The sequence below is a fragment of the Oryctolagus cuniculus genome, chromosome 9, assembly GCF_964237555.1.
Source record: "Oryctolagus cuniculus chromosome 9, mOryCun1.1, whole genome shotgun sequence".
In the NCBI taxonomy this organism is placed as follows: domain Eukaryota; kingdom Metazoa; phylum Chordata; class Mammalia; order Lagomorpha; family Leporidae; genus Oryctolagus; species Oryctolagus cuniculus.
In genome coordinates, this window is record NC_091440.1 from 119,223,305 (window position 1) to 119,239,231 (window position 15,927).

The 15,927-nt window shown below is 41.3% G+C and overlaps 1 protein-coding gene and 1 long non-coding RNA gene across 9 annotated transcripts in view; one reads left to right on the plus strand and one right to left on the minus strand.

The window, feature by feature from the left end:
• ABCC9 (ATP binding cassette subfamily C member 9) overlaps positions 1 to 12,739 on the minus strand; it is a 151,220-nt gene extending 138,481 nt beyond the window's left edge. For 3 of the 8 annotated variants that reach the window (XM_070048297.1, XM_070048298.1, XM_070048294.1), the window contains exons 1-5: positions 11,771 to 12,014; positions 11,338 to 11,444; positions 8,847 to 8,902; positions 6,392 to 6,553; positions 3,328 to 3,469 (exon numbers count right to left, since the gene is read on the minus strand). In XM_070048297.1, coding sequence (XP_069904398.1) covers positions 3,328 to 3,469; positions 6,392 to 6,533 — 284 coding nt within the window. In that variant the 5' untranslated portion in view covers positions 6,534 to 6,553; positions 8,847 to 8,902; positions 11,338 to 11,444; positions 11,771 to 12,014. 8 annotated transcript variants of the gene reach the window in all.
• LOC138843880 (uncharacterized) lies at positions 11,873 to 15,687 on the plus strand. Its single transcript, XR_011379024.1, has 3 exons — positions 11,873 to 12,104; positions 13,835 to 13,898; positions 15,248 to 15,687. It is a non-coding gene; the product is annotated as an uncharacterized lncRNA (long non-coding RNA).
• Positions 15,688 to 15,927: the final 240 nt, after the last annotated feature.

Below are 15,927 nucleotides of genomic sequence, written 5' to 3' on the forward strand. Positions count from 1 at the left end.
TACTGATGCCATAAACAGGAGTGTCAATTGGTAAAGTCAACAACAGGAGTCACTGTGCACTTACTCCTCATGTAGGATCTCTGTCCTTAACGTGCTGTACACTGAGGCTTAATGCTATAACGAGTACTCAAACAGTATATTTCACTTTGTGTTTCTATGGGGGTGCAAACGACTGAAATCTTTACTTAATGTACACTAAACTGATCTTCTGTAAAAAAAAAAAAAAGAAAAAGAAAGAAATTATCAATTCCCAACTTGACTCTCACTGGGATTAAACATGACAATAGGTCTGATCTGATTTCATCATCATTTAAAAAAAATCATCTATTATTTTTCACTTTATGTTTCTGTGTGGGAGCAAACTGTTGAAATACTTACTTAAGGTATACTAAGCTGATCTTCTGTATATTAAGATAATTGAAAATGAATCTTGATGTGAATGGAAGGGGAGAGGGAGTGGGAAAGGGGAGGGTTGTGGGTGGGAGGGACGGTATGGGGGGGGAAGCCATTGTAACACATGAGTCGTACTTTGGAAATTTATATTCATTAAATAAAAGATAAAAAAAAAGAGCATTACATCACTTAGGTGAAAAAATAATTTACTAAACAGAAGATGAAACAATCCAAACAAAAACACAGTACAGATTTTAATACACTGCTTTTAGAATATATTAAAAGGAATGGAAAAAATCAACACATAAGACTTTGATAATGTAATCAACAAACTCAAATTTTGCTACCTACAAAGTGTGTGGGTATGTTTATGAAATATTCTAATATATATTAAATATAATAAATTATTCAAAGTAATCACTTTGCAAACTGAATGCTCTAATAATAATTAACTTAAGCCATAGAGCAAGCTGAAAGTGATTCCTATCTTAAAGCTGGAGTCACAAATGGCTAATAAATACAAAGGAGACTCCTGCTTACATAAAACAGTTGAAGACCAAGATGTTCCAAAAAGAAAAAAAATAGCTTTAAATGTTGTGTTGCTAAAAAACAAATCAAATAGTCAATTAGGAACACCTTGCATTGTTTCACTAATTTTAATGAGCATTTATTATATTTTCAGTCAAGAGTAGTTCATAAAGATCTTGCTGTAAGAAATAAGGGGGGCTACTGCTATGGCCTAGCAGGTAAAGCCACTGTCTGCAATGGTGGCTACACCACTTCCAATCCAGCTCCTGCTAATGGCCTTAGAAGGGCAGCAGAGGATGGCCCAAGTGTTTGGTCCCTTGTGTCCAAGTGAGAGACCTGGATTAAGATCCTGGCTCCAGCCTGACCCAGCCCCAGCCATTACAGCCATCTGGGGAGTGAACTAGTAGATGGAAAAATAGAACCCATCTCCAACTCTGACTTTCAAATAAATATTCAAAGAAAAAAAAAAAAGGCAAGAAGGGAGGAATGACAACCTGGGTCATTATGACAAAGACAAAAAGGTGTCCATTAAGGTATCCTTAAAATTCAAAGTGTTTAGGCTGGCACTGCGGCTCACTAGGCTAATCCTCTGCCTGCGCACCAGCACCCCGGGTTCTAGTCCTGGTTGGGGTACCGGATTCTGTCCCGGTTGCTCCTCTTCCAGTCCAGCTCTCTGCTGTGGCCCGGGAAGGCAGTGGAGAATGGCCAGGTGCTTGAGCCCCTGCACCCGCGTGGGAGACCAGGAGGAAGCACCTGGCTCCTGGCTTCGGATTGGCACAGCGCACTGGCCATAGCGGCCATTTGGGGAGTGAACCAACGGAAAAGGAAGACTTTTCTCTCTGTCTCTAACTCTGCCTGTCCAAAAAAAAAAAAAAAAAAAAAAATTCAAAGTGTTTCTTGTAGGAGCAATTTCCAGAGAGAGAGAGAGAAACACTAAATATTTGGTTTAGAAGCAACTGAAAGATGACTTTTGAGAATCTCAGATAAAAAAGAATAAGATGAAGAAGCTTGTAGCTGAAAAGTGGAACAGCACAAGTTCAGGGTTATATTTTTGCCTATCTGTTTTTAGGATGGGCCCCTTATATCACTACTGTTATAAAACAAGCCTTTGCCATTAGCACATCATTGTTAGTTCAGAGCATGTTTTCTGTCTGACTCAATCTACCCATCAACCACGAGGACGGAAACAGTCCTTCTTGCTCACGCGATGTCAGAATGTCAAGTTGTTGAGAACTATTGGACTGATCTAACTTCCACTTCCCACATACACACAGAAGCATGCGAGTATACAGTCAGCCTGTATGTGAAGGGAAGTAAATTAATTAAGACTAGAATTGGCTATGTTAATGCAAATACACCAAAAGGTTTTAAACAGTTATCAATAAGATAACAGCCAATTAAGTTTCTAAATACGTGGAGGGATAACACATATTAATGATTCTGATTTTTCTTTTTATCAGAAATTAAGACATGTCCATATCGGCAAGGAACTGCTGTAGAACATTACAAAATAGTTGGCTCCATGACAGTAGCTTACAAGTTTCATTCCTTGTTAATTGCAACAGAAAAACATAAACAGATGTCAGGGAGGTTCTATGAGATAAGAGCAAAATTTTTTAAAAATTTATAAAATTTTTAAGGCCTTTTCATGTAAGTTCTTCAATGAAAGGTGTATCATTTAGCATAATTTCATGATAAAAAGTTACTCACTACATAATTTTCTCTTACTGTTGGATAAAGAATAACCCCCAGATAAAGTTTAAGTTCATAAATATAATTCATTGTACTCTGACTGTCCAATACAAACTTTCTTCTTTGATAACAAGATTCCTTCAAAAACATGAATTTCATAAAGAATCCTCATTTTAAAATCATTTCATGTCTTATCTCAATTTGTGAATATATTCTTACAAGAACCCAAACTTCTCTAAAGCCTATTTCATTTGCTTTTGCTCATTTTTGAAATACATGGAAGCATTTATAAATAAACAAAAATGAACTGAAAACTAATTAATATGTTAACATAGAGCTACACGTATTAGACCTATACATCAACACTGATAATTTTTCTATTTAATCACTTTTCAAAGCTGCAAAAAACATCAAAGTTTTTAAAGAGAGGAATAATGTCCTGCAAGGGTTCCTTGGAACAGGGAACACAGAAATATAAGGTAACTTAAATGAGTACAAGTCCCAGGAATCCAAACCTGTGTAATCAGAGAAATTATGGAACAACACAAAAAGATCAACAAAACACATGATTATCAGGTAAAATGAGTAATAATTGTTATTTCTAATGAGTTATGCTTCAGAAGTTACACCTGATCTTGTGTACTCTCAGCTACTGTCCGTAATAATGTACCCACTGGTCCACTTTAAGGACACCATGCAGGCCAAGCCACTTACGAATCTGAAACAATGCCTTCGGCTATCTCACAGACATGCACAAACAGGAGCGCAAAAGTAAGAATCCATCTCAGGTTATGTCCAGGAAAATGAAGCCATGTGTTGTGATGAATTTGGACTTTTGAACTTTGGCTTCCCCACCCTGGAAAAAAAAAAGTCAAAGTCAAAAGGAGAGAAACAAAGGGACAATTTTCTCATGATGGAAATAATTTACACCATGATAAGCTTTCCTGGGGTTTCTGAAATCTTAGTGTGTTCTATGGTAGCAACAGAGATTCTGGTCTATTTTCATTATATTTTTAAAATAGCAATTGCAATTATTTTTTACAAAATTCCCCAGGCTAACAACAGTATTTGTTGCATTGTTCAGAAATAACACCCACTCTGAGTGAAAATATATGCATTTTTTCTGCTTTGTTTCCCAACACAGTATTAAGTCTATTCATTATTTTTAATGATATATAATAATTGTGCATATTTTGGGAGTATAGTGTGATAATTTCATGCAAGTATACAATGCATAATGATCAAATCAGAGTGATTAGCATCTCCCATAACTTAAACATTTATCATGCTTCTGTGGACCACATGGTTTTATCCCACATTATCAGAAGCTCATACTGATAGCCTTCCAATTCACTCAAAAGGAAATGTTAATAATTATAATGACAAAAGAAATTTGGTGTCTTAAATTTTTCAAAATGAAACACAGAACTCATCAGTGCATCCACATTGAGTCATCCGTGCATCCTAGGACAAAAATGCTTGCCTATGACTGGGCCAGCACCAGTCAGCAAGAGGAACTGCCATCTTTCTCAAAGCAAGCTCAAGTTTTGTTCAGTGATATGAGTTCTGAACTTGATCAGGAACATTGCGGGGGGCGAGGGGACAGCATCATAGCTCAGTAAGGTAAGCTGCCACAAGCAAACTGGCATTGCATACAACACCAGTTCTAGCCCGGGCTGCTTCACATCCAATCCAGCTCCATGCTAATGTGCCTGGGAGGGCAGCCCAAGATGGTCCAAGTGCCTGGGCCCCTGCCACCCATATGGGAGACCCAGAGGAAGTTCCAGGCTCCTGGTTTCAGCTGTTAAAGCCATTTGTGGAGTGAACTAGCAGCTGCGGTGTCTCTGTAATTCTGCCTTCAAACAAATAAATAAATCTTTGAAAAGGAGAGAGTACATTTTAGGTTCATCTTTAGGGTATCACTGTAGCAACAATGCAGGATACTTTTTAGTGTTTTCCTTTCAAAACTGCAGGTAGGGTTAACACCAACTTGTATATGGTGTGTTAGGAAAGGAACTCACTCCCCCTCCCCCTTTTTTTTTCTACTTTAAAGAAGCCTCTGCATGCTTCAAGAATGAATGATGGTTAGTGTTTGAAATAGTGCCACAAAGAATTTCCATATGGACAGAAGAGAACACCCTGAAGCATTCCTTGAAAAGAAAGCCGATTCAGGTCCTAGTTGTTTCCAAATGTATTTCATCATTGGAAGGTCCCCTACATTGAATACAGCTACCAGAATTTATGCTATACAAAGACCAAGTTTTTTTTTTTTGTAACTTTGTAGTTTTCCTAGTACCTAACACTTCCTTGAGATTTACTTCTGATCTCTCCTAACTCAAGGAGCCAACATTGTCCAGGAATAGTGGGCAAATAGTCTATTTCCCTCAGCAGTGTTCACTCCAGTTCCACTCTATTCAAATACCCTTGATGCCAGGGACCCCAGAAAGGAACGACTTAACTCTCAGGAAGCTGATCAGATGTCAAAAAGGAGTGATTCACTGAAAATTTCAGTTAAAAATGAATTATTGATTGTAAAATTAAAGGCTTTAAAACAATCAGTTTTGGCCAAAGGATATTCTTAATGCCTTAAAAATAATGACATAAATAACAACTAGTGTTTCTACAAATGGTCATTCTGGTCCTCACATCTTTAGTGTCTATACTTTTGTTTAACATAAATTACTGTACACTAAGCATTACCAAATCCTTTCATCTCTGGTAGGATATGGTAACACATGATACCACCCTCACTCAATTAAATTTGTTAAATAGATAAATTAAAACATATAAATTTTTCTCAATATTTAAATTATGGCCAAAATATTCATTATATAGCTTGTTTAGATATATTAGTTTTCTGATTTTTATGGACAAAATCATGCACAGAATATTAAACACCAAATAATTCAAAATAGTGGTTCCCTCCTGGATTCTAATGTAGAATGTGGGGCCAGTAACAGGACTAGGAAATTATACAGAATCCCTTTTTATTCTTACTATTATATTGTCTTAGATGCAAGAAAGGTTTAATACTCATTTATTATATCAATCTTCACAATTTCACAAATCAAAAACATTCTGTAATTTTTAAGTTAAGGGTTCTTTGTTTTATGGAAGGGAAATTTTACACAATTGCCCTAAAAAATTGGATACAGTAAACTGTCAGGTAACAGAAGATACTGTATTACTAACCCCTTTCCAGATGTTTGCAGGGGGATTCCTTCTAGCAAAAGCACAGCCCATCATGCCTACTTTAACTTGCATGCTCCACATCTTTCCAGTGCCCAATGGTGTCACTCTCTATGTAAGTCCCACGAGCCCCAAGAAGTTATTTCTCTAGGGGATTAATGGTCAAAGTAGTTTGATCTTTTGCCTGCAAATATAGGCTTCCCACACGGTGCAGCCCCTCCTCTTGACTTTGAGACATCTGCCCACTGTACCAGCCCCTGCAGCCAAGTGTTCTGCTTCACCCACTTTCTACTCCCTCTACTGAGTCCAAGCAAATACTCTATCTCATGGAATTGTCTTTCTCCCTCTTTAAAACAAACAAAAACTACTGTTGCTACCCAAAGGCCATTCTCTCAGAAGCACGTAACCACTGCTGCACCTACAGAACATCACATGCCAGAAATACATAATTGGAAAACACAAAATACTCGCTTACTCATTTCTTACACATTAGCTTTCATGTTGGAGGAATTAACATTGTTTTAAGTCTCAGCCACTAATAAGACGTATAAATAGTAAGTAATAAAATATAAGACATTAGATTACTTACCAATAAATAATATTGGAAAAGTGATAAACAACAGGAAGACATGTGGGACCAGGTTGAGGGCATCCACAAAGCAGGGATTTTGTAATACACCATCGTAGATATTATACGAAGAAATGTTATTACCACAAAATGAAAGGCTCATTTCTTCTTATGTGGTTTACTCTGGAAGAGAGAGAAAATGGAAAGAAAGATCATCTTGTTATTAAACTCTCTTTCATGAAAGTATGGCCTTAAATAGAAATGATAGCAAAAATTAATCCCCCTTAATTTCACAATGAGGAAGCAGAAAACTTCATGCCAAAGCAACTTGGTAGTTTCTTATAAAGACCTATACCATCTGTAAGGTTGTCTTTTCCATAGCTTTTTTTTTAAAAGCAAGTCATTTATTTTACTTGGGAAAATATACAACTAATATCTACCTAAACTGATATTTCAAAATGAAGTCTGGGCTGGCGCCGCTGCTCACTAGGCTAATCCTCCGCCTTGCGGCGCCGGCACACCGGGTTCTAGTCCCAGTCAGGGCGCCGGATTCTGTCCCGGTTGCCCCTCTTCCAGGCCAGCTCTCTGCTGTGGCCAGGGAGTGCAGTGGAGGATGGCCCAAGTCCTTGGGCCCTGCACCCCATCGGAGACCAGGAGAAGTACCTGGCTCCTTCCATCGGATCAGCGCGGCGCGCCGGCCGTGGTGGCCATTGGAGGGTGAACCAACGGCAAAGGAAGACCTTTCTCTCTGTCTCTCTCTCTCACTGTCCACTCTGCCTGTCAAAAAAAAAAAAAATGAAGTCTGACTAAAGTGATGTCAAAGAAGCAAAATTGTGATGTGCAAGAAAGAGGAGGAGAAAACATAAACCAATGGCTGAGAACACAAAATGGTGCAACAGCAAGTCTTTGCCTATGTTCACTTACTGAGAAACACGTACTGAAATATTTCATTAACTGCAGTAAACAGTAATACACAGGGACCAACATGGTCACACTTTCTCTGAAGAATGCTAACCTTGGGGCTGGCATCATGTATGCCTCCACTTGCAATCCTGGCATCCTGTATGGGTGCTGGTTCAAGATCCAGCTGCTCCACTTTTGATGCAGCTGCCTACTAATGTGCCTGGGAAGGCAGTGGAAGATGGCCCAAGTCTTTGGGCCCCTGCACCCACACGGGAGGCCTGGATGAAGCTTCTGGCTCCTTGGCTTCAGCTTGACTCAGCCCTGGATGTTGTAGCCATTTGGGGAGTGAACCAACAGATGGAAGCTTCTTTCTCTCTCCCTCTCTTGGTCCCCCACCCTCCCTCCCTCTTCCTCCTCCTCCTCCCTGTACTCTGCCTTTAAAACAAATCTTTTTTTTTTTTTTAAGATTTATTTATTTATTTCTGAGTCAGAGTTACAGACAGAGGGAAATAAAGAGATCTTGCATCCACTAGTTTACTCTGCAAATGGCAGCAATGGCCAGAGCTGGGCTAATATGAAGCCAGGAGCTTCTTCTGGGTCTCCCACACAGGCACAGGGGCCTAAGAACTTGGGCCACCTTCTACTGCTTTCCGAGGGCATCAGCAGAGAGTTAGATTGGAAGTGGAGCAGCTGGGAATCAAACTGGCATCCATTAGGGACATTAGCACCACAAGTGGAGGATTAACCTATGATGCCACAGTGCTGGTCACAAATAAATACATCAAAAAAAAAAAAAGAATGCTAACTTCAAATATTAAGTTAAATGTAACTCAAGTGACAAGTTAATGAAATTATCAAGGTCTCACAGTCAGAGACATTGTTCAATGAAATGCACTCTACACAAGTTTTGAAAGTATCTTTCTATTGGAAATCTGTATATGTTAGGGGAGAAGTAGACGAGTTAGAGAGCAAACAGCAGACAAGATCGCACAGTGCTCTGCAGGTCATAGCTGCAACTTCGGCTCCTCTGAGTGAAATGGAGCCTCTGGTTGTGAGCTGTGTGCTCTTAGATTTTGAATGGATCCCTCTCCCTGCTGTGCTGACCACATGGAAGAGCAGCAAGGGTCTCCCTCATCAGATACCATCAGGAAATGCCAGCAAGAGCTTTAGCATTCAGAAAACCTCAACAATGCCTACTACTCATCTAGCACCTGCTACATTCTGGACACACTGTATGCATTACCGTTTGTCCTCAGAAAAAACACCTAAGGTTAGTGTGTTATTTGCAATTCACAGCACAGAGTTCAGAGGTTCAGATCAGTTCAGTATTTTGCCAAGCAGAAGACAAGGTGGGATCTGCACCCATGTGTCTAACTTACAAACTATGTTCTTTCCACTGCATCAGGCAACCCCCAAGCTGGTTTTTAAAGCAAATACCTACTCCTATTCCATCGAATAGCACTGTCAGTTTAATCTCACTAGACTTTGTTGGATTTTTTTCCTACATTCATGTCACTCTGAATTCTGAGTTAGCTCATTTAAAGGCTCGCAGAAAATCCTGTTAACTCAGTACCTTTTGTCTCTTTCCTTTCATTGATGATTAAACAATGGGCACGAGCAAAAGTTCTCCTGGAAAAAAACAGAGTGTTAGAAATCATTGACTATAGTAGGTTAAATTATCGCAGAATTAAATTTCCAGCGAAGGTGCTACATAACATTACATGGACACACAACTAGCAGCAGAACCTGTGTATTTAAGTCTGAAATGCTGGAATGCTTATATGGAATCCACCCAGGGCATTATTTCTGATAAACCCTTTTTTGATAAATCATTGATATACTGTCTATAGTTGAGATCTTATCTTTTTTAAAAAATAAACGTTATAGTTTTATGAAACCCAAGATGAAGTCATATACTTGGTAAATCCTTATGAACTGCCATAAAGACTCTAAGTTAGATAAAATAATTGAAAAGAACTTGCAATTTTAAAATAACTGTCAAATGGAAGTTACCAATTCATATTTGTATATTAGATGCATTTCTCCTGAAGTCAGAAAAAAAAATTAAAAAATAATAGTTAGAGGTATGTGTTACATTCACATTCCACAATGGAGTGCCTGAGTTCAATTTCTTTTTACAGCTTCTGATACCAGATTCCTGTTAATGCAGACCCCAGAAAGCAGTGATGACAGCTCAAGTACTTGGATTCCTGCTACCCACATGGGGGACTTGGATTGAGTTCCTCGCTCCTGGCTTTGGCCAGGCCAAGTCTTGACTGTTGTGGGCATTTGGGGAATAAACCAGAAATCAAGAACACATACACACACACACACACACATACTCTATACCTAATAAATGACTGAAATTAAAAATACAGCTAGCAATGGAATTTTAAGGACTATTTCCATTAATTAATAGAAATGATAAAAGGCAACTTTGAGTCCACTCTTTTTTAAAGCAAATTTTTATGAATTCTTAACATGCAATACTGTACACTTTTATGGGATACAGTGCAACGAACCTATCATCTACACACAGGGCAAACCAATCCAGCCAGGCAGCTGGCCCTTCCACTTCCTGACCTTTCTGTGTGGAGCCCTCCAGTTCCTCTCTCTGTAACCCCACGCCTAAGTGAAAGAGCTTTAGAATGAATTCTCTTTCAGAATCTCTCAGTTCATATCTCCTCCAGCCCCTACCCTGTCCCTACTCCTGACCACAGGTGTCCTTGTAACTTTTCTTCCACCTCCTCTTTGTCCTTTCCACCTGACCCTTAGCTTTCTTCTCTCATCGATGCCAACCTCCAGAGACACGGACTAAAGCCAGCCCATCTTAAAACCCAATGGAGGTGACCTTACTTGATAATCATTGTGTTTATTCAGCCTGAATTTCTAACTAATTCTTGAATTTCCAGTCACCACTGTTTCCCTCCCAGAACCCAGGGTAAATTGGCAATGCTTTGGGAACATGATCAATCACTGTTCTTATTGGCTGCATTCCATCATGTGACATCCTTCAGCCCAGCCCCTTCTAGAGCCACGTGGTTCAACTGAGCAGTGACAGAGGCCCAGGAAGCGGGAGAAGAGACCAGACAGGAAGACTAACACTGTCCACTCTCAGGGTAAACCCACAGAAGTATGTTCAAGTGTTTATGACAGTCAGTAAGGTTGGAGACCTTGACTGAATTAACTTCAAAGACAAAGAGTAAAAGTGAAACTCTACTCGTAGGAGTGGTCTACAGAACAGAAAACATGAAGTGAAAATATTTCTTGATGATCTGACTTAGGATTTCATGACGAGAGCAGGGCCATCAGCACTCTATTCCTTATTCATTCAAATGCATTCTGTGACGTTCCACACTGCTTAGCACTTAGAAAATCCAGATAGAGTTGATGAATATAATCATTGACCTGCCAGTTCTGTTGGCTTCTTTGTAAGAAGCAATGATCAATAGCTGATTTAATTCTAAGAATATATGAAAATTTGAAATCAGGTCCGGTACACCACTGCTTTTTGCCAACTCCTCTTTCAGAAGCAAAGTGAAATGAAAGCTACCACTATCCCATTTACTGCTCAAAGCGTCAGTTCTGACAGAAGAGCTGAACCAGAGAACTTAGACTACTTTCACGGGAACACGCCAAGCGCAGCATGAAAGCGCTCATTCGCACACACACGCCCGCGACAATTCATTCTGTAGTTATTTAGAGATTGCCTGCATTATGCTATAGGACAGAAGCGCAGCATTTTACACGTCAGGATTTCATCTAGAGCATTTTCAGGGTGCCGATCTTTACAAACGCTACAGTAACTTTGAAGCTACTCAGTCCAGTCGTGGCTCACAAAATCAGAACTAGATGTCCAGCTGTGATAATTCCAAGTAGGAAATTCGCAAGCGAAAATGCTCACTTACTTCTGATTTAGTGCCTGAACTGAATCCACCCTCTCTCTCTTCAGGGGCTGTAAAGCTCTAGCACACCAAAAGGTTTCCTTAAAATAGACCGACGCTGCAAGGGGAACTGTTTAGAAATCCCAAACCGAACAAATTAAGCAAAATTCGGATAAATACCTGGGGCAACACCTTGACAATGCTTCAGACCCCTGCGGACGCTCTTGTGGAACCTTCCAAACATCGACCTCCTACCCCGTCTTAAGTTGTCAAAGGACGCAGAACTCCTACAAAAGCAAACAGCAACAGGGATCAAGGAGATAGAAACCCACTTCGTGAATACAGGAACCGCAATCCAGGGAGTAACACCTCCCGGTGGTTCCAGTCCTCTTCCAGCCGGAGCCCGCGGAGTTTTGGAAGTCCAACTGGAAACCTGACTCCAAGCCCCGTCTCCCCGGCCAGGCCCTGTCCGGTCCCCCCAGAAATAGCCAAGGGGGGAAGGAGCTTTGCGCCGGCGGCGCCTGGACTGGCCGCGATGTTCGAGCGAAATCCACGGCTCACAGCCACTCCTGAAACCTTTTTAGCGGTATTTAATGAAAAGACACGGACTCACTCACTCGCTTTCCACCGCTAGCCGGAACGCGCAGGGCGCCGGAGCGGATTATTTTTAGGGTAGTGGGAGATCAGCTGCTGCCTCCTATCGAGTTTCCAAATTGCACAAACCGCTCTGGGCTGGGGCGGACACGAGGACTGCGCGAGGCAGGAAACTGGGCAGAAGCCCCGTGCGCAACGCCCGCGACCAGGGACCCTCCCCAGCGCCGCAGGGCCCAGCTTCCCGAACCGGAGCCGACCCCCAGGGGATGGTGCGGCCCCCGAGCGTGCGCAGGCACTGAGACTCCAAGTGCAGGACTGAGGGAGTCGGGGCTGCAAACGTCCAAACACGCAAGGTACTCGCCCGGACATTTTTTCCCCCGCGCTCTCCAAGCGCCCTTGTATTGGCCACATAAGGAAGCGGGTTCAAGGGGTTCGCTGCGGCCCCCCAGAGCGGACCCGAGCTCCGAAGAGGGGCGGCGGCTGCACGCCAAGGGCTCACAGCAGCCAGGCAGGCTCACGCCACGCCGGGGAGACTTGGTGCGTCCTGCCGGCCGCTCCCCGAAAGCGGCCCTCGGTTCCCAGGGCACCAACTGTGCCCCCTTTGCTGGCCACTCCCCTACACCTCCCGCCGGCCTAAGACACCCCCAACTCTCCGCATAACGCATTTAAAAATAGATGACCCGGCAGGAGCTCCGTGGCCAGCCCAGGATGCCCGCCCTGACCGGTGTTCTTAGCCATTCTCTTTGATCAACGCCAAGGGCCAGGACTGAGAAGGCGTGAAATTTGTACCGTTTTCAGCAAGGGTGATCTGATAGGGGAGGGTCCACAGTTCAGGGGCTCCTCTGAGCCTCCACGCACGACCCCTAAGGACAGACCCCGAACGGGAACCCCGGCTTCCCGGCTGCGGAGACCCTGTCTTGGGCGCAGCCCCAGGGGATTTCCCGGCGGGCGCCTCATTCTGGAAAGAGCTCTGTGTTCCCGTTAGAATGCCAGGCCTCCTTCCGTGCCTGGGGTTTGAACCCGTGGCCGCTAGGGGCCCCGGAAGGCGTGCAGTGGGGGGAAAGGAGGGGTCTCCCAGACTGCATCCTGGGGCTGTGAACGACGCAGGCGCCTGAGGGCAGACAGAGGGGCTACAAGAAGGGGGACCTGGCCTTGGAGCTGGAAGCCTGGGAGACCCCAGGGAAGCAGAATGGGGAGTAGAGGTTCCCAGGGCTTCTGGGGGTGAGAGTGAGGGCTGGAAACAGGGGGCGCGGTATCCCACAACATGCACTCTCATTGTGACCACACAAAATAAAATTGGAGATTTTTTAAAGAATGACTATTATTAAGGTCATTTATGATTTTTAAAAATGCTTATTGTACAAACTTTGCAACACATAAAAAATTATAAGGGAGACCAGCGAGCCCCCCCCCCCCCCAGCCATGAAGCTACTGAAAACATGGTGTTGTATTTTAAGCAAAGGTCGGTTAATGTCGCAGAGTAGGGAGGCAGCCTCACTGACATCAAACACTGGCCCTCGCGAATGACTGGCCAAGTCCCCCAACTTCCAGGTGCACCAGCTCCCTTCATCCGTCCCCTGAGGCGTCACGGGCTGCACGTGGTGCCCAGCGAGGCCATCAGTGCAGTCAGAGCATCACTGCCCCTTCGCACACGCCTCAGCCTGGTAGCTTCACTCCGTGTCTCCCGCGTCTATTTTAATATTGCTGGTATCACAACATAATTCGTCTCCTCATAGTGCCTTTTAAAATAATTATTTTCAGGTGGTTTTTAGATCCTTAATAGAAATGTTTTAAATGGCTGCATAGTATTCCATGGTGTGACTATATCATGTAAAATCCATTTTCTTATTGTTGGACATGTAGCTGCCAAATTTTGATCCTATGGTGGACTTCTCTGCTTAATTTTATCTTTATGGCAGGAAATTTAATACAAATCCTTTGAAAAGTAATCACGTGTTCAAACAGGCTAAATATTTTTAAGGCTGTGGATAGAGTATGTAAAAGTTACTTTTCAAAAAAGTTTGTATTAACTCCCCTTAACTGTATGAGATGATGTATTACATTTAATTCTGTAATTTGACAGATAACATGGAATTCCGTCATTAATACTCAACATTTCCCAACATTCTTCTCTGTACTTCCCCTAGGTGAGTTTGTTCATACTTGACCACGTAACAGGTCTTAATGAAGTTTCTTATCATTTGTGTTAACTTTTAATAAGGATGTTAATGCTGCATCGTATGTGACAAATCTTTTCTCAATTAGTCATTAAAATTCTAGGGATGCTGCCTTTAGAGAATACAGACGTTTGCATTCATCCTTTATGTATTAAAGTGTGCATCATGCGCTAGACACAGAGGGTCGTGGTGGCAGCCCTCAAGGTCTCTGCCCTCAATGAACATTCCGCTACAGGAAACTTATTTGTAGGTAAATCAACAGCTTTTTATTATTGTCACGTATTCCAATGTTTTGGTTAATAAATATTAACCTTCATTTTTTAAGGGTCTTTGCTGCTGTTGTTTGGTTTGGAAATTTACTTTGGCATGTGTCATGGATGAGAATTTCAGTTAATATTTTATTCATGACACCAACAGCTTTCCCTGAATAACCCTTTCCTTCTAACCTGGCTTGCAATGCCACCTTTATCCCACCGACATTCTGATTTCATAGAAAGATCTTTTCTGACCTCCCTAGTCAGCTTGACTGACCTGGTTTTCAATTTTTTTATTCTATTAAAATTATTACACTTATTTGATTACTATAGCTTTAAATTATATTTTAACCTGGTAGTGCCAGTCCTATTTTTACTCTTTGCAAAATTTTGTTAGTTATTCTCTTTTGGAGATTTCATTGGAATTTCATGAAATCTAGAAACCAATTTACAAAGAAATTTCATGTTTTCATGTTACTGCTAACTTTTATAGAACTATATATTTATTGTAAAGGTTTATCACACAAATTTCTGTTTTCACATTTTGTATTGTTAAAAACGTATTACTTACATATATTTTCTAGTACATGATATATTTATCTTACATCCAGATAGTTTACTAACGTTTCTCAATAATCCCAGTAATGGCCGGCGCCACAGCTCACTTGGCTAATCCTCCACCTGCAGCGCCGGCACACCGGGATTCTAGTACCGGTTGGGGTGCCGGATTCTGTCCAGGTTGTTGCTCTTCTACTCCAGCTCTCTGCCGTGGCTTAGGAAGGCAGTGGAGGATGACCCAAGTGCTTGGGCCCTGCACCTGCATAGGAGACCAGGAGAAACACCTGGCTCCTGGCTTCAGATCGGCACAGCACGCCGGCCGTGGTGGCCATTTGGGGAATGAACCAATGGAAGGAAGACCTTTCTAACTCTGCCTGTCAAAAAAAAATAATAATAATCCCAGTACTGTCACCACGTTACTGTCACTATCTGTATATAGTGATCCACTTCTTTCCCAATTTAAAATATAATTTTTATTTTGTCTCCATTATCACCTCTAAATTCCAGAATAATAACTATGAAGATGAAGTATCCTTCCTCCTGTCAGAAACATATATGTTTATTGTAAGTATAAATATATATATTAAAGTCAATATTTTAACTGTAATTTACATAAAATGACACATTGTATGCACAAAATTAAAGGTATTCTGGCATACCCATTATTTACAAAAAGTTATAGAATATTTATGTCTCCCTAGGAAATTCTTTGACTAGTCAATCTAACTATCACCATCTAGGGCAACCACTGACGGGATATCTATCACTAAAGATTAGTTCACAAATGCTACATCCATGGAATCATACAGTACATACTCTTTTATGTGTGGCTTTTTGGCTAAACATCCCTTTGAGATTGGTCCATGGTGTTGTATGTATTGATGGCTTATTCTTTGATGATGAAAAATTTCATTACATGAATAATATAATAATCTGTTTGTGACTCACTTGTCTGTAAACATTTGATTCTTTCAGCTTTCGGGGTGGTGAAACAGTGAACAGTTTTGTACATATAGCTTTTCCCTTTGTATTGATTAAGTGCCAACCAGTGGATTTGCTAGGTCATGTGGCAATTATACACCTAACTTTGCAGAAATTATGAAAATATTCTCCAAAGTTATAAAAGCATTTTACATTTATTCTACAAATATTTAACAATTTTAGTTCCATTATCTTGCCAATATTTA